This window comes from Parambassis ranga, chromosome 10 (genome assembly GCF_900634625.1).
Source record: "Parambassis ranga chromosome 10, fParRan2.1, whole genome shotgun sequence".
NCBI classification, from domain to species: Eukaryota; Metazoa; Chordata; class Actinopteri; family Ambassidae; genus Parambassis; species Parambassis ranga.
The window spans coordinates 23,162,878-23,185,471 of NC_041031.1; the positions used below are offsets into that span (position 1 = coordinate 23,162,878).

Genomic DNA, 22,594 nt, shown 5'->3' on the forward strand with positions numbered 1-22,594 from the left:
GGAACCATACCTCCCTCTCTGTTTCTTATTTGTATCGCTCTGTGTGTGTGTGATGTCAAGAAGCTTTATAGTAACAGGCAGCGTTCTTTGGACGCCCTCCCTCGTCTCCAGGGAGAGAGAGAGAGGTGGATTTATTTTTCCAGGTCTGTTGTTTATTTGAGCTTATCTACGGTGGCCGCTGTACACTATGGAAGGAGGTGTGTGTGAGTGTGTTGTGAATGTGTGTGTGTGTTTTTTTGTATTTGGCAGTAGCTGTAAATCAGAGCTCGGCCAGGATTCAACTGATGTACAACAGCAAGGATGCTGAGAGGTGCAGCACACACACTGTGGTGCGTCCACCATCGGATTATTACTGATGTGTGTGTGTGTGTGTGTGTGTGTGCTTTTTATTCGGAGCAGGTTTGAGAGGTCAGGCAGAAGTTTCGGGGTTGTGTCAGGCGGTTCCAGGTGCATTTTCAGTGCTCCAGAGGTAATTGAAGAGGTTTCAGGGGTCACTGAGAACACTGCTGGAGTTCTAGGAATCACCTCCAGGGGTTCTTCACAGGCTTCTCCTGTGCAGGTGGGCACTGGGAGGTTTTAGGGGTCACTGAGGGAGCTGCCAATTTGGACTGAGGTCTTTACAGGGTTCAGGGAGTCTGAATGTTGAGTTTCACAGATTTGTCAGGATTTAAGGTCCAAGAAGGAGTTTCTAACACCTCATTTCCACATGTATGTGGATCCAAAGATCAACAGGATCTGACCAGGGTCCCAGGTGTCGCATAATAAAACAAGTTTTCTTTAAATATGATGTCACAAGAGCACCTCAGTCTCTGAAGAAATAACGATTACAAGGGAAGAATGAAATGAATAAAATAAAATAAAATTCATCATTTATTCACATCCTGTTTTTAAATGAGCTCGCCCTCTATGAGCCACGGGAGCCACAGCAGAGGGATGGAAGAGCCCCCTGCCCCCTGCTCTAAGGGGACTTTTGGAGCCGACCCTCTAGTGGACACATGTGGAAGTGCAGGTTTAGTTTCTTCTCCTGGCAGGTGTGTTTGGTTCTGACCTTCTGTTCTAATGTGATGATGCTCACCCGCCCTGTGATGCTTAGGTCCGTCCTCGGTCCAATCATTAAAAACCATGATAGTTTATGATCTTACAGTACGTCTGAGTGGATATGCAGACCACTTGATATTCTCTGTAGTGGTGTAGTTCTCTCTGTCAGGTTTCACATTTATGAGTGCACAATAACTCTGTTCTTATCTCCCAGATAAGGCTGCACACTGAGCCTCCAATGAAAAATAGGCCTCTGTCTTCTGAAGGTGAACTCCTCACTTTTTCCGTTAAGTGTCTCCACCTCAGTTATTGGTTTATTTGCTGACATGTGACCTTTAACAAATTGTAGCTTTAGAACCCACGTGCATGCCTGTGATCATGAATATTCAGCAGAGTGAGCTGCTTTGTATTCTCCTCAGAGTCTGACTCTTAAACTGCAGCTTGAGTAAACTGTCAGACTGTCCTCTCTGTCAGCCCCACTTTCCTTTATTGGCAGGAAATATAAAAGCAGCTGAAATATGAAAGCTTGGGAAAACATTACACCACAGAGGCATGTTCCCAGTCATGATTAAACCACACTGAACCATTATCCATGCTCTGAAAACTGAGGGCAGACGTTAACGTAGGGATACCCTGTCCAGGTGTCTACACTTTGGTCTCCTTCCCTGTGCTGGACATGCGTCCACATGCATTCAGGATCAATATGCTGCACAATCCTGCAGGAAGTATTATGGTCCTGGTCCTCACCAGTCCTCAGGCAGAGTCAGTCCAGCTAGAGTAGGATTTAATCCAGATCGCCTTTAAGCTGGATACATTCAGACCTGTTTTCAAATCTGGCTATCACACATGTGTCCACGCTCAATTCAGCTTAACCCGGCTTGTTTGTTGTCCTCCAAACCACAAGGTGGTGCCTCATAATATACAGAGTCTGTTCAGGACCACGTGTGTGCTTGCGCCATGCTTTTTTTTCGGTTCTAAAAGCAGTTTATTCCTTTGTAGCCCTGTGGAAAATAAACTCGGGGCAAAGCTGTCGTAGTTCGACGGCTGTTTACATACGGCTTTTGTACGCGACCCGGACACGGTCCCCGTGAACCCGGAAGTATCACATCGCTAGCGGGATTCACTAGCTGCATTTGCGTTCAGACCTGAGCCAGATGTAAACCAATCCGGCCAGATCCACCTCCGGATCCACCTCTGGATTGAAACCAGTGTGAACGGGTCATATTGTCGCCCTCACACCCTGCTTAGATGAATGCTTTGTGAATTCTGAGCCGACCATCTGGATGTGTGAATCAGTGTGGGACTGTCTGTGTGACTCAGGCCTCAGTTTGCTGCTCTGCCACCCGGTGTCTTCTGCTGCTGTGGATCGCCTGCCTCCTGTTGTTGTGCGCTCAGCTCTTCTGCATTTTCTCCTGTGCTCCTCTCACTGCATCTGAACGTGGTTTCAGACCATTCTCAGTGAACTCTACAGATGGTTGTGTGTGGAAATCTGAACAGATCAGCAGCTTCTGAAGCAGTCAGACTGCAGCCTGGCAGCAGCCGTCGCCTTGTCTGCACGCTGAAACACTTTGTGTTGCATCATGGAACATTTGAGCTGGTGTACCTGATGTTCAGGTCTCTCTACTTCTTGTATTATATATTTATGTGTATTGTATACATTAGGTCTCAGACACTGAATAATATTCTCCAGGTGTTTGTGAGGAGCTGTTGACGTTATGATGTAGTTTCCACGCAGCCTTATTGACCCTGAGCTCGTCTGAGGCTGAGATTATCTCACAGATCAAAGTTACGGCTCCACCGGCCGCTCTGGGCAGGATGCTTCAGCGCAGAGCGAGCTAAAAGCAGCTCGGCTAAAGCCGCCTCCCGCCGTGTCCTGGCTCCGGTTAGCCACCTCCGTTAGCGTGGGCAGCTGTTCCCGGAGGGCTCTGCCTGCTACGCGGCGGCGTCTCCAGGACAGATGGCTGGCCAGCGGGGGGTTGCAGTGCGAGGCCGTGACCCACGGGAACCTGTCCAATGAGAGTGGGGAAGCAGCAGGGGAGTTAGCCACAGGTCTGGTTGCTAGGTTCGTGTTGCATCATGGGAACTAATGAACAGAGGCTAGCTGGATGTGTGTGTGTGTGTGATGAGGTGATGTCAGAGTGTTAATGGGGGAGTGTGTATCAGGTAAACAGGCTCCCCGGTGCATCTAACTGTGTTTCTGATGTCCTGCTGCGACCCACAGCGGGGATGGATCACCATGGCAACAGTTAGGGGTGGGCGAGGTTAGCCACACACACACACACCTGCAAGGACCACAATAATATGGCTTTTCAAAATAAAACTAAGTGCTAAAGAAGCGAGTCCAAACATTACTCTGCTCTCAGAGGTCGGAGCGTCTTCTTTTATTAACACAGTTCTGTGGCTTTGTGCTTATAATGATCCAAACTTTGAAAAATGCCAGAGATTCAAAGTAAAAGTTACTGTAAAAGAAATGTTAGCAGCGAGTGTGAAGTGTGAAATCTGACACTTCCTGGATGTGAATGGAGGATTACTGTGGAGTTCATAACGCAGCATTTTATCATGAAAACACAAGTAGCTCTGAACTATTCACTAAGTGTCACGTACTGCTGTCAACCATGATGGCGTTACTACTCGCTCACATTCCACAGCTAGAAACAGATTTAATTGGTCCTTGAAGGCATCGTGGAGGCCAGATGTTAGTCTACATCTCAGTAAAACATTCTGCAATGTGTCTTCATTACCTTAAACCTGCCTGCAGGAAGCCATGATGGCCTGTGAGCAGCGGTCACATGACAGGAGATCTGTGAGTGTTCGGCGCACAAAGGCGCGTCTGAGTTCTGCTTGTGGGACTTTATCTGAGCCCACACAGCGAACATCACTTGGAGTTCGGAGGGTTAACCTCCACAGTGTCAGACTGGAGTCTGTTTAACAGAGGAAGTGTTATTGGACGTGGTGAAGTGCTCCTTCACCTGCGCCGGGCTCGTGCCGTCACTCAGTCGATTAACCCTCTAACTGGAAACTTCTGTCAGAATCAAAAGGGGGCGGGCTCTGGGCTCTGGGCTCTGGGCTCTGGACTCGTAGATTAACAGAGGCTTTAGGTGTGTGCCGGTCACATGCTGCTGCTTCACGTTACAGCCCCTTGATCGCCTATTAAGCCCCACAGATTAATGCTCTCAGTAATTAATGAGCAGCTTAGAGGCGAATCACAGAGTGGACCCGCTCTCCTAAACCCATATTGTTTCCCATTAACGATGAAACCAGAAACTTAGCGGAGCGTTTCCTGACCTGCCGCTCAGTGTGCTCCTGATTGATGAGTGCAACCGGTCGGTCTGAATGAACGGTCTGTGTGGAGTTGGATTTTTGGGTGGAGGCACTTCGCTCAGCAGCTTGTTGTGTTTCCGCTTTGATCTGATTATTTGAAATTACACTCTTGATGCCAAGTTTTCATTTGGAAGGTTCTGTGGAAGAGTCCGACAGGTCAGGCTACATTTTTCCAGCAGGTGTAGTCAAAGTTTCACACATGCAGTGGAGTGTGTTAGCAGGACGGCGTGAGCTTTATTATCTTCATTTAAAATCAGCATTTATAAAAAAAGCAGCATCATGAGACGCACACGCTGAACAGAGCTCATGCTGGGGAATGTGTTGTGTTTACTGACACCACCCACAGTCAGGACTTTTCCTGTAGTCAGTCATCATTAGCCGGTATTCTTCCCATCGATGTCAGTTTCGGGTTCAGTTGTGCGTTCATGACATCGTGTCATCAACGTGTATTGGTCAGGTGTTCTCCTCTGAAAGGAAAACTCAGAGCTTTAAAAAATAAAATCAAAAGGAACAGAAAATAATCATCATAAGCTTTCTTTATTTGCTGAGAGCTCAGGGAGCAGAGTGCTTCATGCAGAGCAGCAAATAAAAAGAGAAGCGGCGGCGGCGGCGTGGAGAACAGCGTGTCAGCGTGCAGGCAGGTATGCAGCTCTGATTTCTGATTATCTGTGGACAGGCAGACATCAGTCTCCTGGTATGTCCCGGCTTTCAGGCTAAGATAGACCCTGACAGGACATCAGGGCCCGTGTAAACAGTCAGCAGATATCATCAAGTCAGAAATGTGTCTGCGAGCAGCGTGTACACCTCAGAGCGGGCGCCGTCCAGCTGCACTCCTCAGACTTCCTCCAGGTCTACATGTGAGTTCCTCTCTGCCAGATAAACACAGACTGCATGTATGCTCGCTGCCGCTGCACACAGCCGTCGCTTCACAGCCGTACTGTAAATTATAGTGATGTTCTGCTCATCAACAGAAGCGAGAGCGGCGGCGGCAGTCAGGACAATCAGGCTGCAGATGCTATCATGTTCATGTTTGACAGGTTTCAGAGCTGGAGCGTCCTCACAGAGACGGTTTCCCTGAAACCTTTGAAATGTGACACCATGCGGGCCCCTGTTCATATTTGTTGAGTCTAAACAGGTTCATAACGCATATAGTCATAAACCTAGCCTGTATCGAGAGATTTAACAGAAGGAAAACTCCCAGCATGCACTGAGAGGAGTTAACTTTTAATTTGTAGTAAAATACATGCACATGTTCTAAATGTGTAAACTTCAGGGAGAAAGTCATAAATTTACTGCAACTTCTTTTAGATTATTATCATTAAACTTAAAGAGTCTTTATAATAAGTTTGATTTGTGTTACATATAGAACAGTGTTAGCAGAGCAGCAGCTCCACCCGATGAGCAGCAGCTGGTAAATGAAGGCGGAGCTCCGGGAGCAGCTTCCGTCTAATGTTCGGGCCTCGTGTTTTTATCCTCAGTGCATGTAAAGCTTTTCATGTTCCGTGTGGAGGAACAGAAAGCTCCACCGGCGCAGCGCTGTGTCTATAAGAGGCAAACATTCATTATTCCACTCCACTAATTGGCCCTTCAAAGGGAACTCCCCTCACAGCGAACAGCAAAAATATCCAGGATGATACAACGCTCCCATAATGCACCTGGCTCTGAGCTCTGTGCAGAACATCCCTCCAGCGCCGCTCTCACGCCGCCGCCATCTATCTGAGGCAGCGTTTGACCACACGGCGCGACCTCCACCCCTCCGTCTGCACCTCGCTGGGGTTCAACATCAATTTCCCGTCGCCGTGGCTTCCGTCCCACCTCCGTCGACCCCTGAGCCGGGGCCCGAGCGGCGATGAAAGACCGGGGGGGGCATGTGAGGACATTCATTCATATTCATCTGCCAGGTAACCATTCTGAGCAGGCGGGCAGAGGGGGGAGGGGGTCAGAGTCCACTCCACTGATCCAGCCAATTAGGGAAGCCAGTGAATGGAGGGCAGTGGGGATGGAGGTCTGGATGGAGTTCAGTTGTCACAGCAACAGAGGCTTTGATGTTGCTGTTTTTATTGTGGCGCAGACAAAGCGGGGAGGTAACGGCAGGAGAAGAAAGATCTGCAACAGACACAGCGGAGGCCTTTATCCCCCTTTAAGGACATCCAGGAAGTCAACAGCAGGCGGGCTGGCATCTGGACCCCGTTTGGCCTTTGCTTTGAGGGATTTCTCTGAGATTACAGACTTTGTGGTGGTGGGGGTGGGGATTGAACAAAAACTGATGGCTAATCCATGGTGACCCCCTGCTAATCCACTTATTTGGCAGGTATTAACGTAACGATCCTCCTAAGTTAATAAGGTTTTCCTCCAAAGCAGGAGGAGGAGGCGGAGGAGGACCCTCCCCTCCATGTCAACAAAAACCCCAAACTTTACTAAACTTCTGGGTCCAGAACTCAGTGAAACCCGCAGAACTTTGATGGCGAGGTTCCACTGCTAACAAACGTTCTGAAGCCGAAGCTCCTCGTCCACTGCAGCACGTCTGTGGAAACAGCTCCATCATGTCTGTGTGCAGAAGGACAGAGACGAGCCAACATCAGACGGCTCTTTAACTGTTTTAGGTTGTCATGTGACTCACATGAGTCGATCATGGCTTCCTGGTTGCAAGGAACAAGTGCAGAATTTTTATTTTTCGGTTTGTAGATTAAGCAGATAATCTGACATTTAAATAAAAAATGAGCTCACAGGGAAAAAAAACAAGCCTGTGCTGTCATAGGTATTTTATTTTGAAAGGTCGTGTCCTTCCTGCCTGTGTTCTTTGTCAGTATGAGGTCCGTTAACTCACTGCGGTCGCCTGCTTCCGTTTCTCTGCATCTCTTCCCTCCAAAAATCCATCAAAGTTTCACAGAACGCTTCTGAACAAGACACCGGAGAGAAAACGGCCGCAGAGGATGAATAATAATAATAATAAAACAGATGAGAGCAGGAAACTCATAGCGGCCGACAATTTCAGCTCAATGCGTTACGCTGGAAATATATGGATGAAGAAATGAAATGGAAAAGAAAACTGCACAGCGGCTTTATTAGAAAGTGACAAAAAGCAGCAGCCGAGCAAATGGAAGGAAAAGATCCCAAGATGTGAAAACACACGGAGCCGCATGAAACACACGGAGTGTGAAAACGCTTAAAGTGTCTGGATGTGTGCAGAATGTGAAACATCCCAGGACACGGCAGAGACGCACCAAAGTAAAACATAAGCAGCTTTTAACCATTTGAGGCACAAACTACACATATAGCACAGATAACCACGGTTAAACACACACAAATAATGAATTCATTTCTATTTTTTTGCCTCACCTGGATGTTTTTATGTGAAGATTTTCTAACATAGAGTCTAAATAACACAATGGATGAATGTGTCCTGCTTCCAGTTCAAATATTAGAACAGTTTGACCTAAATGACACATTCTCTGTGTTTTATCCAGGCTGCAGGGTGAAATACACACATTCTAACTGTAAGTATGTAATCACCACATGTGATCCTCAGAGCAGAGTATTTACTCTTCCTCACCTCCTCCCCCTCCCTCTCCCTCCCGCCTCTCACACTGTGAACGTGCTCTCATTGGCTGCACGCCCGTGACTTCAGATTCAGCGTGCGAGCTGATAGGCTGGAACTTAAAGGGGAAGAGAGGGGGTTGTGCCTGGTGGTTCTGTAATGTCCCTCATTGGCTCTTTTTTTTCTGTGGAGAGGCCTGATTGGCCAAAGGAGGTGTCAGTCAGTCACCTGGTGCTTGCTGTAGGAGGTGAGAGAAGGAGAGAGACAACCAGAGCTGCTGCTCTTCTCATGATGATAACAGGGTCAGACTGCTCTGAGCCTTTGTGGACTTACATCATGTTTTAGACCGTCTTTTTATTTTTGTTGTCATGTATGTTTAACTGCAGGATGACCAGAAAAATAAATAGTGTGGAAAGTTCCGGTTGTTTTCTTTAACGAGGCTTTAGTTGTACGTAGCTGTAGCTGTAGCTGTGGTTGTGTCTTGAAATGGTTTATATCACAGTAAAGATAAGAGTCTCAGCTGTCCAATGATGTCCTGTATGTGCACCGGCTTTAACCGAGCCGTGCAGGTAATCCAGGTAATCCTGGAGGAGGAGCTCGTTAGCCGCTCGAGCTAATTAAAACATGATTTGTGCTAGAAGCAGTTAACGGCCTGCTGCCCGAGGAGGAGACGGAGAACAGGGAAGGAATGAACAGTTTGTAGACGGTGTTGTCCTTTAAATGATGTCTGTCCCTCTGAATGGATGCAGGGATGAGTATGGAAGCCCACGTAGCCCAAAAAACAGCAGAGCCAGCTCTGTGTCGGCTTTTTAAAAACCTGCAACATCTCAACGACAGATTAGACTGTTTGTTATGTGACCTCCGTGCTCCTCAGAGGATAGATCTCCTCCTGATCCCTTCTCAGCTGTGATCTTCATAGAACCCAACTTTAGAATTAAGATGGCTGACTGACATGTGCCGTGGCTCCTCCTCCTCACTCTCTGCTACTCTCTCTGACATTGGCTGCAGGTTTGGCTGATTTGTTTTTGAAAGAGGTTTTTAAGGCCTGGAGTAATTTAAAGTTTAACACCAGCCCCTATGAACATGTTCAGACTGTCTCCAAGTTATGGCGTAAACATTTTTTAAATGCACATAGAAACATGGCTCCACCCTAATGAGTAGCCCCTCTACTGACCCTTTCAAGTCTGACATACCGCCGCAGTTAACCCTTCGTCATTACACAGGAAGTTACTGCATTTTTTTTGCAGTACCGCCCACATACTTCATCCAATGTGGACGAAGTCTTTCAGGACTGCTGTGCACCTGAGTCTGAACAGACTGATGTGATACCTACGGGCAGCAGGAAATGTCTCTTGTGTGTTTTTTTGTGTAAGTCTCTGGAAATGAGAGAAACAAGTTGTGTAATGCTGCTTTCAGCTTTAATTATTATAAATATGATTATTATTATTATGTAGATTTATGAACTCTTTATTATCTTTAATTAATTTCTGCAACAAAGTACGTCATTACTGTGGTGCGTGTGAGAGTGTGTCTGTGCGTGTGTGTGTCTGTGTGTGTCTGTGTCTGTGCGTGCATGTCTGTGTGTGTCCAGGGGATCCTCACATCCGGCTCCCTGTGAGTCTGCAGCTCCTCTGAACGTGGTGCGATGAGAACATTATGTCAGAGCGGAGCTTTATTTCTGCTGTTTTCATTTGTGTCTGATATTTCTCCTGTTTGATAGAATCCTCCTTCCTCTCCATTTTTCTTCCACTCTTCCTCCTCCTCCTCCTCCTCCTCCTCTTGGAGGCTGTTGGATATTGGATTTAGAAATGTTTCTGTGTCGTATTGATTTCTGCTTTCACTTCAGAGCAGCTCGGCCGGCCTGCACTCCTGTGAATTTTCGCCAGTTTTCTTCTCTTTCTGTTCTCTCACTGAATTAAACAGCCTTGTTGATTTACTCTGTGAGGTCTAGTGTTAAGCTAATAGCAGCTGGAGGTCAAAGGTCGAGTGTTGAGTCGCATTGTTTTCACATAAATATTCTCGTGCACAACATGAGGAACATGCCGGCTTCGCTGCCTCCTTCTCCTGGATGGATTTTCTGTGCTTATTGAGTCTTGTAGCCGAGCAGAGGTGGAGGAGGCTGAGGTGGTGCAGACAGGTGGAGCCTGACAGAAATAACATTAAGTAAGCTCAAATCAAACATGGATGCTGCAAATGTTTTTTTTTTAAGTCCCGCTGCTGGCCAGGCGTCCAGGGGAGCTCTGACAGACACACAGACAGATTTCAGGTCGAAGGGCCGGGCGGCCGGGCGGCCGGGCGGCGGCTGCACGGTGAATCGGCTTCCTGTGATCCGCTCGCTGTGATTGGATTAAACCGTCATCCGCTGCAGATCATCTCCTCGTCCACCCACACAACAGCCAGATCCCTGCCGCTCCATAAGCAGATTTGACAGACAATGGTATTATGCCTCCACCACATGTCTTTCATTAAGGTCGGGGTGGAGGGGTGGGGGGGGGCAGGTAGACAATAATCCGGGCAGGGTGGAGCGCTCCATGGTGCAGGAGGTCCAGACCAGGAGAATTACTTTTCTAATAAACAGTCTTTTGCTCTGACTTCCTGGTTCCTGCCCGGCTGTTTTTAATACTTGCATCAGGTCACACACGTGCCGCTGCGAGTGCGTCACCTGCAGACTCACAATAACAACTTTACAAGCTAACATTAGCTGCTGCAGTTCGCAGCAACAAAGCGACTACAGTGCAGAATGTGGCACAGATATGTAACAACCACAGCTGTTTGATTACAGTCAAACCCCACAGCTCTCGGCGCTGTATTAGACCATATGTTAAAATAATGTTTGGCGGCCAAGCTGGCGCTCACTCATCCTTTTTGACCAGGATTTGAGACACAGCGATGCAGCTGGTAACTTGGTTAAGGAAGCGGAGCCTGTATCAGATGCCGAAGGTGAATTCACAAAGCTGTAAACTTCACTATCATCTCTTAATGTGTAACCAGCACAGCTGTTTCCAGGCGGCAGCAGGATCAGGGATCTGACTTTATTTGTACAATTCTGAGATTAACCTTAGAGTTCTGAGAAAATAAAAGTCAGCTCCCAGCACACTGTATTGGCAGTGGCCCTAATCCCCCTGTCAGCGACGGACGCTGTCAAACAGCCACAGAGGTGTCCCACATACTGAGCTGTACACATCAGGACCGGAGGTAATTTGTAGTAAATGGGACGCTGCTGCTCGCTGCTCTGAGCACGCTCACATGGATCTTCCAGGAGCTAAAGTTTTGTGGCCTCAGAGGGTTTCTCAGCTGGCCAAAACAATGCAGACATGTGTGTGCTGCATGAGTGACCACAGGAGGCGTCCCGGAGGACGACACGTCTCCAGCACTGTGGCTGCATATCAACATTTCCAACACCTCAGCGAGTGTTTGGAGATTCTGAGCGCGCTCCTCCAGCTGTAGGCCACTGCTTTCATGGCCTCAGCTCCAGAAAATCCAAAACCAGCACTAAGCTTCAGGTGTAGGAAGGAAGGAAGCAAGATGAGGGGTGAGGAGGTGAGGAGGTTGAGAACTTAGATCTTTAAAAGTAAAGGGAGGACTATGATGATGATGATGATGATGATGATGGAGGAAGAGGAGAGGGCAGAACAATGGGAGGAAGGGAGAATGAAAGGCGATGAGCCAGTAAAAAAAGAGGAGATAGAGGATGACGTAGATGTGAGGATGTGAGCAGAAGGTGGAGGAGAAGATGGCACAGACTAAGCAGATTACAGAGGAGGAGGAGGAAGAGGAAGATGAGGAAGACTTTGGGAGGCAAAGGAGTGTTTCCATGGTCCGAGTCCAGAGTTCGTGCTTTCCCTCTCGCAGCTCGTCTGCCAGCAGGAGGCGCTGGGCTCATCCTGGATCAGACCATCTGTTTGAGATTTGGCTGCTGACCCTGAAAATGAAACCCCGCCGACACACACACACACACAGACACACACACAGTGGACCATTGCTGCGGTTCTTCTGCAGCTCAGCATCGTCAGATCTGAACATATGACGCCTGTCCGTCCGCCTCCTCTAAACCACTTATCTGTGGCGCAGCAGGCGGGGAAGTCCTTCACAGGCGGATCTGATTCACATGCTGGTCGCTGCCGTCAGCTCCTCCATCGGTGCACCTCCTTCTGGACCGTCTGCCAAGAATTCGTAGAGGAAGCATTTCTAGGGTTTCATGGAAATGTGGAGTTTCAGTGAGAGTTTACTAAAATGACATCTGAATGGCACTAATGCTCATATTCATCCACATGTCTGAGTCATACAATGTCCCATCACCACGAGTCGTCATGATGGATGCATCTCTGCACATTGGTAAATATAAGCACTTTTATTAACCTATTGATCCAGCTCATCGTCATAATACATACTCCAGCCACCAGTGGGCGCTACGGACAAAAACGTCTGTGTTTTGTCTTTGCCGTGTTTAAGTAGGTTGGATGTGTCTTTGCTTTAAAAGAATGGAATATCTATATTCTCCTCCTCCCTACTGTACACACACACACGCACGCACGCATGCACGCACGCACGCACGCACACACACACATGCACACACACAGTCTCTGTAGTGTCAGCGCTGCTTAGCTGCAGGAACATCCGTCATGCTGCTGGCAGGCTGCAGCATCACTGAGGACCAGAGGTCAAAGGTCAGAGGTCACTGTAGGAGACAAGGACAGAGCCTGGAGCCTCACACACACACAGTGACATACACAAATGAACATATACTGACACACTGGAGCGGCGTCCCTGATGTCATGGTCACCTCCCCTGCAGCAGAACAATGTTTCCCCCCCCAGAGGACCACAAAGTCAGAACTCAACAACCTTCTCTCTTTTCCTTCATTCGCCTCCTCTGTCCTTCCCTCCTCTCCTCCACACACCTGCCTCCATTTTTCGGCTTCTGTTGCTAATTGGTTCATACCTGAAGCTGGTTAGCTGTTAGCATGCGCTGACATTCATCACTCCCACACCACCAGTGTCTCCAGAGGAAAACACAGAGTGAGAGAGACTGAGAGTGGGGTGGGCCGCCACAGCTGGGCTGCCAGATGTGCTTCCACACACACTCTTCTGTCAGCCGCTGGAGTGTTTTGTAAACTTTGGTTTGCACTGGCAGCTGTGTTTCCTGCAGAGGACGTTACAGATTGATCTGTTTCAGTGCAGCGAGGGAGAATCAAAGATGTTGACTTCATTAAAGGGACAGTTCACCCCAGAACCAAGTGTTCCACCTGATACCTGTGGCCTGGATGCTGTTCACCCATCTGGATGTTTGGTCATTTTCTCCATAGAGGTTATGATCTGTTTTTCAGTATGACAGCACATGATGGCGCTCCGTTTGGAGAGAAACCACGGCCTCGTGATCAGTCCACAAAGTTTCTCACACAATGAGCTGAATCCATCCTAGGTAACAACACGTAGTAGTAGCTCCCTGGAAGTGGCGGTTTGAGTACAGGAGATACGGTTAGCGGGTTAGCAGGTTAGCACAAGTATATACTGGAGACTGGACACTGCTGCTGAGGATGAAGGCTAACATGTAGAGGTTAGCATATCTGTAAAAAAGGTTGCTGTGACCTCTTTGAGGACAGTTAGTATCTGGGTGACCTGCACCTTCCACTGGTCACGTGATGTCCATCAGCAAACAGGGAGGAGACGGTGGGATGACTGTGAACCTGCAGGTGTGAGTCTGAGCTGTGGTGTGTGTGTGTTCTTTTTAAACATGAAAACAAAAGGTGTGTTCAAGAATAACAGAGTTTAAACCCACAGCCCTGTGTGTGTGTGTGTGTGTGTTCTTTGTGTTTTGTTTTGTGTGTGTGTATGCAGTGACATCCCTCAAGGAAAGGAAGTCATGAGTCACCCCAGACATCACAAGGAAATACCGCAGTGTGTGTGTGTGTGTGTGTGTGTGTGTGCACACGTGTGTGTGTGTGTGCGCACGTGTGTGTGTGTGTGTGTGTGTTTGTACAGACATATATCTTATATTGTGTGTGTGCTGGCACATGTTCAGATTCATGTTTGCTTGTGTGTGTGCGTGTGTGTGTTTCCTCAGATATCTCACCGTTCTGACAGGAAGTCAATTTCCTATTTGCAGTTTGTTCTGGCAGCGATTGGTCCGGTCTGAGTTGATTTGTCTTCATCAGACCCAATCAGCGAGCGAACACGCCGAGATCAGAGGTTGTCATTACGGCCGATTGATTAGTCTTCTGGTGTCTCGTTAACACTCGATCACAGATTGGTAGCTGTGAGCACGTGCACTCCTGCATTTTAGTTGGCTTTGTTAACTGTGTGTGTGTGTGTGTGAGATTACTCATGCCCTCTCACAGTGAAAATCCATCCAGAGAAGAAAGAAAGAAAAGAGATGTTTTCCTCGTCTGCAGTAGCTGCAACCTTCGCTATTCATCACTGTCATTAGAGCATCTGAAGCAGCCGTATTATTCTGTTTGCTGCTCCTCTTTCTTTGTGTGTGTCTGAGTGTGTGTGTGTGTGTGTGTGTGTGTGAAGTGGCTCAACTCTATCTGGAATTGAAATAAATTCAGCAGTGATACAGCAGCTATTTTCTCCTCTGTGCCTGACCTAATTGTGGGCTCACTCGACCGACTGCTGAGTTTGTTTGGACGCTTCGTTCTGCGCTCAAGTTAATGTCCATACAGAGCTCATTAAAGCACAAAGCAAGCCTGCCGCACACACACAGACCCACACACACACACACACACAAAGATCAGTGACTCCAGTTTGAGAGCAGACATACTGTACGTCAGAACAAACCTCTGTCCTGATGTCTGTCTTTCTGTTTGAATCTTTTTGAACTTGTTGTCTCCATAATCCCCCCCCCCCCCCCCCCCACACACACACACAGACACACACACACAGACACACAAACATCAAGTGTTTCTTTGAAATGTTATTTTACTAAAATGTTTCATCATTCAGTGTAGAGAGACGGACTCAGCTTTAGCTCAGCTTCCCTGATGCAGCTCTGAGAGGCGGGTCGATATGACAGTTTATCATCACTTCATGGAAACTGCTCGGTTTGAGCTAACGTCACTGGAAAGCTGAGATTCTTGTCCTTTCAGTGATGTAAACCTTTTCAAGACACAACATTAACATGTATAACTGAAACGTCTATAAAAAACATAAACAAACCACACAACTAAAATGGTTTTCTGTCAGCACGTGTCCAGACAGAGTCCAATCCAGTAAAAACATCTTATTAGATTCACAAAGAGACAAAGAGTTCAGTCATGTCTGCCATTTTGTTTCTGAAGAGCTGTTTTGAGGCTCTGGGACGGTCTGACCGCCGCCATGTTGTCAGCATCACAGTCTGCCCACACTAAACCTGGACAAAGAGGAGGAGCACAGGTCAAACTGAGGAAGGCAGGATGCTCACGCTGTGATTTATTATATTTTATAAGTATGCATAGTTTTAAGTCAAAGTTTTCACCTGCTGTGCCGTGGACACTAGAGGAAATCATCCGTTGAGACCAGAATCACAGACGGGGGCCACTCTGGTTATTTTATCTTATTTATCTATCATGTTTTGTTACTAACTACTGAAAGTGTTGCAAGAACAGAATGTGGTTCTTTGTTTTTGTTGGGGGGGCCGGGGGGCCCCAGGAGGCCCAGGGGGCCCATCGACTCATGCTCCGTCCCTGTCCCTCCCCGCTCTGTCCACAGTTCCCGCCTCAGCTCTTACGCGTGCAGACTCGTGCCTATCAGCTCGGACGCTGTATGTGACGCTACGGACGTTGTATGTGACGCTACGGACGTATAGCCAATGAAATTCCGTCACGTGGTTACGCGGGACAACGGGATTGTGGGAGGAGGGTTCGTTGAATGAGCGCGCGTGTGTGTGAAGGTAACACACAGCGCTGTTGCAGTGCGGTGTGTTGTGTACAGCGGTGTGTTGTGTACAGCTGACACAGCCATGCCCAAACACACGATGAAGACGAGACACGTGGCCGAGGAGCGCGCAGCAAAGGAGCGCGCAGCGCGGGACGCTGACGTTCTCGACGAGGACGCGTCTCATTCAGCGAGTTTTGCTGAGTCAGCGGAAGAAGACGCGTTTGTCGAAGGAGAAGACTTCCTCCTTTACAAGTAAGTGTCTTCATTCCTGTGTGTGTGTCCTGTGTGTGTGTTTCTGTGTGTGTGTGTGTGTGTGTGTGTGTGTGTGTGTGTGTCTGTGTCCTGTGTGTGTGTTTCTGTCTGTGTGTGTGTGTGTGTCTGTGTCCTGTGTGTGTGTGTGTGTGTCTGTGTCCTGTGTGTGTGTGTGTGTGTGTCTGTGTCCTGTGTGTGTGTGTGTGTGTGTGTCTGTGTCCTGTGTGTGTGTTTCTGTCTGTGTGTGTGTGTCTGTGTCCTGTGTGTGTGTGTGTGTGTGTGTGTGGTCAGAAGTAAACAGTGGATACAGACCCACCCGTCCTGTGAATGACCTCCTGGTGTTTTCTCTGTTTTTAGTGGAACATCTGATTCAGACACAGACTGGGAGCCGGACTCGTCTCTCTTTTCCGCTCCTAAGGGGGCACGAACAGCAGACCTCCCTCACAGCAGCAGCTCCTCGTCTGAAGACGTCCCAATCCCCCTCAAAGATTTCCCCAGAAAAGCCAATGGTCGGCGGAGGGGGCGAAGAAGAGTCAACGGCGGCAGTCAGGAGGAGGACACGCCCCCTGAGGAGAGGTGGTGTGGTGTCGAGGTGCCCGACATAAGACCGCCCCAGCCGATATTCCGGCCCTTGCGGGTACCGGGCTCGCAGCTGCTGGCTAATGTTAAATACAGCGCTCTGCAGCTTTTCCAGCTTTTCTTCAGCAACAGCACTCTACTGACTATCGTAAAGAACACGAACGAGCACGGCAGAGCCAAACAGTCCACGTCCACCACACCCTGGACCGACATCACGCTGCAGGACATGTTCTCCTATTTGTCCCTTGTTATCTACATGGGCTTGGTGAAGTGCAAGTCGTTGACAGATTACTGGCGGGCAGGCGGCTTGTACTCTCTGCCGTTCCCGCGGAGCGTTATGTCAAGAAAAAAGTTTTTTCTGATCTCCAAGGCTCTTCACCTGAACAGCGCTGCAGATGATGCGGCGAACGAAGCCAAGCGCGGCACAGCAGCGTTCGACCGCATGGGCAAAATAAAGCCGCTGTATGATGAGATCAGATTAGCCTGCCGCCAGAACTTCCAACCAGGTCAGGAGGTCACAATCGACGAGCGAATGGTCGCTTCGAAAGCCCATGTGGTTTTCAAACAATACATAACACGTAAGCCCGTTCACTGGGGCTTCAAGCTTTACGTTCTGGCCGACTCAAAGACCGGATACACCTGGGACTTTTTTATTTACGAGGGAAAGCAGGAGGCGGTCAGCGGGAAGGGGCTGAGCTACGACACTGTCATGGCGCTGATGAACACCAGTGTTTTGGGCTCGGGGTACAAACTGTTTGTGGACAATTACTATACCAGTCCAGCCCTCTTTGAGGATCTGCTGCAGAAGAAGGTCTGGGCCTGTGGAACCATTAAGCCGAGCATCTCGGGGTTCCCAAAATCCAGATATAACGCCCTGGAACCAAAGGCTTCCCGAGGCAGCATGCGCTGGATTCGCAAAGGCTCGCTCGTCTTTGTGCAGTGGCGGGACTCCAGAGACGTCTTCCTCTGCTCCACCATGCACACAGCCCACGGGGACGAAGTCATCAAAAGGCGGACGAAGGAGGATGGGCGCTGGACTGCCAAGGATGTTCCGGTTCCTCCAGTCATCAAAGACTACAACCAGTGAGTACAGAGCAGTTTGAGTATGTGTCCTGTGAAACACGATGTGTGCGTTTCTTACATGTTTGTGTGTTTTATTCAGGTTTATGGGAGGAGTGGACCTGTCCGACGCCCTCATCGGGTACTATAAGGTCCTTCACAAGACCAAGAAATGGTTCAAGACCTTCTTCTTTCATTTTGTGGACGTGGCCATCGTGAATGCCTTCATCCTCCACAAAGACCACTGCAAGTTATACCTAGAAGTGCCGATGGCCCAGAAAGCCTTCAGAGAGAAGCTCGCCACAGAGCTGGCAGAGGTGGGCACCCAGAGAGCCCCGCAGACGCCGACGCCACAGCCGTCGCCACAGCTGTCGCCACAGCCGTCGCCGCAGCCGTCGCCGCAGCCTTCTGGGTCCCACAGTGGACATCATCGGCCGGTGTACATCAGCGGAGACAGCACGACTGGCAGGCTGAGATGCAAGAAGTGCCACAGCAAGACCCCCGTCAAGTGCTCCACCTGCGACAAGGCCCTGTGCTTTGTGGCAGCCCGCGACTGCTATAATGACTGGCATGATGAGAACAACTTGTGATCTGGAACCATGTAAATAGTGTGTTCAAATAAAGACTGTCTTTATGGACCGGAGCACTTGTTCTGAGCTTTTTTTAATAGAAACATGAGCGTTCAGTGTTCTTGCTTCACTCCTCATTAGAGCTCCTGTTGATGTCTGTTGAAGCGTTGGTCTGTGTGAGGCTCCTTCAGACAGGGACCTGTGGGCAGCAGTGGCTCAGTGGTATAGCAGGGTTGTCCAGTAACCGGACGGTTGGTGGTTCAATCCCAACTCCTCCCTAGTCACTGTTGTGTGTCCTTGGGCAAGGCACATTACCTGCATAGCCTCCAGTGTACTCACTGGTGTATGGTGCTCTTTGCTGGGCTGCCTTAAGCAATTTCCCCATTGTGGGACTAATAAAGGTTTCAAATGTAATTTTTTAATTTAAACAGTTTGTACACATCACTGAGCTGGGAGTGGTTAAGACACTGTTTTATTCTCTGTTGTCAGGTGCAGCCTTCTTTTTAATTTGTGTTTAAACTTCTATAAGTATACACCAGTCACAGTAAATCAGTGTTACTTTATCAAACTGACCAAACATTTGTTTGTGCACCTCAGGGTTCCGCTTCCACACACACACACACACACACACACACAGCCTTGTAGTTCTGGAACATATGAAATCAATACCTGACAAATCAGATGAATTCAGTACGAATCACATAGAACTGAAAAAGTATAGCTGCGGTTTAAAATAAGGGGAGAGACTGGGTGTGTGTCACTTATATAACACTTGTTCACCATAATGTGCTCTAGTTATTTACATGTATGTTCCATTTAATGCTGGACGCTGCTCCACAGCTCTAACACTGTCTCATGGCTTTAGACAAATGTTTTTTCTTCTTTAATTTACTGAACCTACAAAACACTAAGATTAGCATAATCTTTGCTGAACTTCACCGTACGACTATTTAATTATTGATGCATGCATTATTGGTCTGTTTATGGAAGGTGGCAGAGCGCCGTACTGGTCCGTTCTGGTCCTCTTTAACCCTGGTGTGTCGCTGTTGTGTGTAACTTGCTGCATTGTAGAGTTGTGCATTTTACCACCTGAAATGCCCAGACCTGATTGGCTGAGAGTTATCATGTGGGATGGATAAACTCGCATGCGATTGGTCACTACCGTAAAGTCAAAGAAGTCCGGTTTTAAAGAATAACCTGCTGTTTTGACTGTAAGTCCAGGTCCTTATGGCACGGCTTCTGGGTCCGGACCCGAACTGCAGTCCACCTGTTAGTGACCCCTGCCTTAAAGCCTGGCACAGTAACAGATTTGAGCTGCTAGTTTCCTGCTTGTACACAAATCCATCGGCCTAAACTCCATCCGTATGCCACCGCCCATATTTGGAGTTCCCCCTGTTGCTACAGATCGGGGTCACATCATGAAGCCAGAAGGTTTTTCAGCTAGTCTGTCATGTTGTAGACGATGTAGCAGTTGCCATGGCAACAACATGCTAACTATACAAAACATGACAGCACCCCGGTCAGGCATGAGTGAGCCTCCACCGTCCCTCCACCCTTCTTAGCATGTCTTTGTGGATGGCCTGATGCTGACCATGATGGTGACAAAGTGTGTGTCCATCTTTGTGTGGCGTTCAGGGTCCAAACCCGTTTCCAGTATCACAAGATTTCTTCATGTTAATATTAAATATGAAATTGTTTTTGGGCGCCCTGAATGTACACACACCACTCCTGAGAGTATTTTTTCTTTTAAGATGCGATCAATAATGTCGCCTTCTTTAACCTGTCGTCAGACATAACCAGATGTTTCTGATGCTGCTTCACCTGCACGAACTCCCTGCTAATCAATGCCACAGGAGCCATTACGCTCCGAGTCAATCACTGCTTCTGTGGATCCTCAATGTGAAGCGTGAGTCATCACAGACACACAGCAGGATGTCTCCTGGCCTTAGATAACAGTCGGAGCTGAAGAGGAGGCGTTTGTGTTAAAAGGCCCGGGCTGGGAGAGGTTGGCATGGTGACCTCTGCCAAGGCAGCGCTCCAGAAGTTCTTTCTTCTTCAGTCATGAAAAGACTTTTTTTTAGTTTCCTTCACACGAGTGGAACACAAATAGCTGAGGAGATCAGACAGAGAGAGAGAGAGAGAGAGCCGAGACGGCAGCAGCCTGTGAGGCCTCGTTCTGCCGCCATGACCAGGTCAGCTTCGGTCCCGCCCACAGCCTCTGTTGTCTGTCGGTGAATGGCGTTGGCGTGCAGCTCGACTCATTGTCTCAGAGCTTCGCTTTCCTCGGCATCAGTGAACATCTACAGGCAACACATGAACAGCTGTGTGTGTGTGTGTAGAGCAGAGGGCAGGTGTATTGTATTCATGGTCACGCATGAAGGGAAGCAGTTCAGTGAACTTCCTGTTTCCTGTTCCTGCTAATCTGCCATGGAGGCTGGACATGAATGAGAAGACCTCACAGTGTTTATGACACTGAACTCAGCGCTGCACTCGGTGTCACACCAGGACACCAGGCTTTAGCATAGCTCCGCCTCCTGGTGTCCAGGTGAGTGACTAACTGCTACCTGATAGCTTTCAAAGATTGTCGTGCTTCTTGTGTGATTTTGGTTGGTTGGGGTTAGCTTAGCAGAACCTGCTGCTCAAAACAATTAGAAGCAGTTTAGCTCATGCTAATGCTGCTATCGTCATAGTTATGACTGCTTTCTCTGCTAACCTGCAGCTATGTTCGCGACCAATGCAACAAATTGGCTAATTGGCTACTACCTGTGACACATGCTAACTGCTACCTGATAGCTTTCAAAGACTGCCGTGCTTCTTGTTTAATATTGGTTGGTTGAGGTTAGCTTAGCAGAAACTGCTGCTCAAAACAAGAGCAGTTTAGCTCATGCTAATGCTAATGCTGCATTCTCTGCTAACCTGCAGCTATGTTCACGACCAATGCAACAGATTGGCTAAGTGGCTACTACCTGTGCTAATTATGAAGCTACTGATAATGCTTTTTGATATTCAGCTACTGCTAATGTCTGCTGCTAATATGCTAACTACTCCTGCCTAACTTGTTGCTGCTAATGCTGCAACCTTTGCCCTTTATTAGTCCAAACACGCTGCTGCACTGATGCTACTAACCTTACAGCTGTGGCTAGTGCAACAAATACCATCAATTATGCTAATGCTACTGAGCTAAAGCTGCTTTTTCCAGGCTGCTCTGCTGTCTGCTGTTTCCACTGATGCTAACCGCTCATAGTTTTGATGCTAATCAATCGATCACATGGCTGATTGGTTTCCTTTGATGGCGCTCACATTCTGCCCCCCCCCACCCCCACCCTGCAGGGATCTGTTATAATGAACCCCCACCGCCTGCACCATTCAGAAGACAGATCAGATGAATGCAGCTTCATACTGTATGTTAAAAACTCTTTTAATAGACTCAAGTAATGACTGCTGCCTTTTGCAGCGGGGGATGTGAAGCTGGAATCGTGGTCCAGTTCTGTCTCATCTCGGTCTGGCTGTCAGTCACACAGTGATTGAGCTAAAGGAGTCAAAGTGGGAGCAGAGGAGCTGAAAGTGATTTGACCAAAATACAAAAAAGAAAAAGAAGCAGAGAGAAGAAAAAGTGGAGAAGTGAGAGAGAGCAGAACACTTAAGAGAGAAAATCGACTTTGAAAAATGAGAAAGCGAGAGCGACGGGTCAGAGCTCCACCAATAAAGCGAGGAGAAAGATAAAAGATTCATCCTTGGCAGGAGAAAGTGAGGCGTTTTCCTGAGAGCTCTTCAGCCTGGTGGACACATCCAGCTTCCCTCTCTGCTCTCCCACAGCCATTTAACTGATTTAATTCTCCAAAATGGAGTCTCTCTGTCAGTCTGAGCAGCTTTTTTCCCCGGCTGTCACATTTGAGACGCGCTCCTCAGCCACTTCCTCAGTAAATCTGTTTAACAGCAGCACATAAAAAACCACATAAATTCAAAGGATGAGCCGCGTAAAGACGGCACAACAAGCACGGTGGGATCTAATAAAGCCGGCGATACAGCTGACTGCTAACAACGTTATCTAATGTAAGGCAATAAGCTAATGCTAGCTGATGAAGTGCAGCGCTACAGACAGACGGAGTCAGCTGAGGAAGGCTTCAGGCTGACGGACAGCTGGTGTCTGACATGTCCGTCAGTCAGAGCTCAGCGCTGCGCCTCATTCACAGAGCAGTGGCCCACTTTCAGATGGACAGTGACTAATGGAAAAGTACAAATAAGGTCAATCCTTAAAAAATGTGCAATAACACAGTGAACAGTTTGTTTCACTTCCTGCTGCATACAGCAGCCATGTTTGTCTGAAGTCCAGGTTCTTCCTGTTCTGGGTCTTCTACAAACCTCTCTGCCATTTTCCTGGC

The 22,594-nt window shown here is 48.2% G+C and overlaps 1 protein-coding gene across 1 annotated transcript; it reads left to right on the forward strand.

Moving 5' to 3' along the window:
* The first annotated feature begins 15,720 nt into the window (after positions 1-15,720).
* On the forward strand, positions 15,721-18,286 carry LOC114442845 (piggyBac transposable element-derived protein 4-like). Its single transcript, XM_028416657.1, has 3 exons — positions 15,721-16,005; positions 16,363-17,667; positions 17,747-18,286. The coding sequence occupies exons 1-3, from the start codon at positions 15,836-15,838 to the stop codon at positions 18,231-18,233; spliced, it is 1,962 nt and encodes a 653-aa protein (XP_028272458.1). The 5' UTR covers positions 15,721-15,835; the 3' UTR covers positions 18,234-18,286.
* The last annotated feature ends 4,308 nt before the right edge of the window (positions 18,287-22,594 follow it).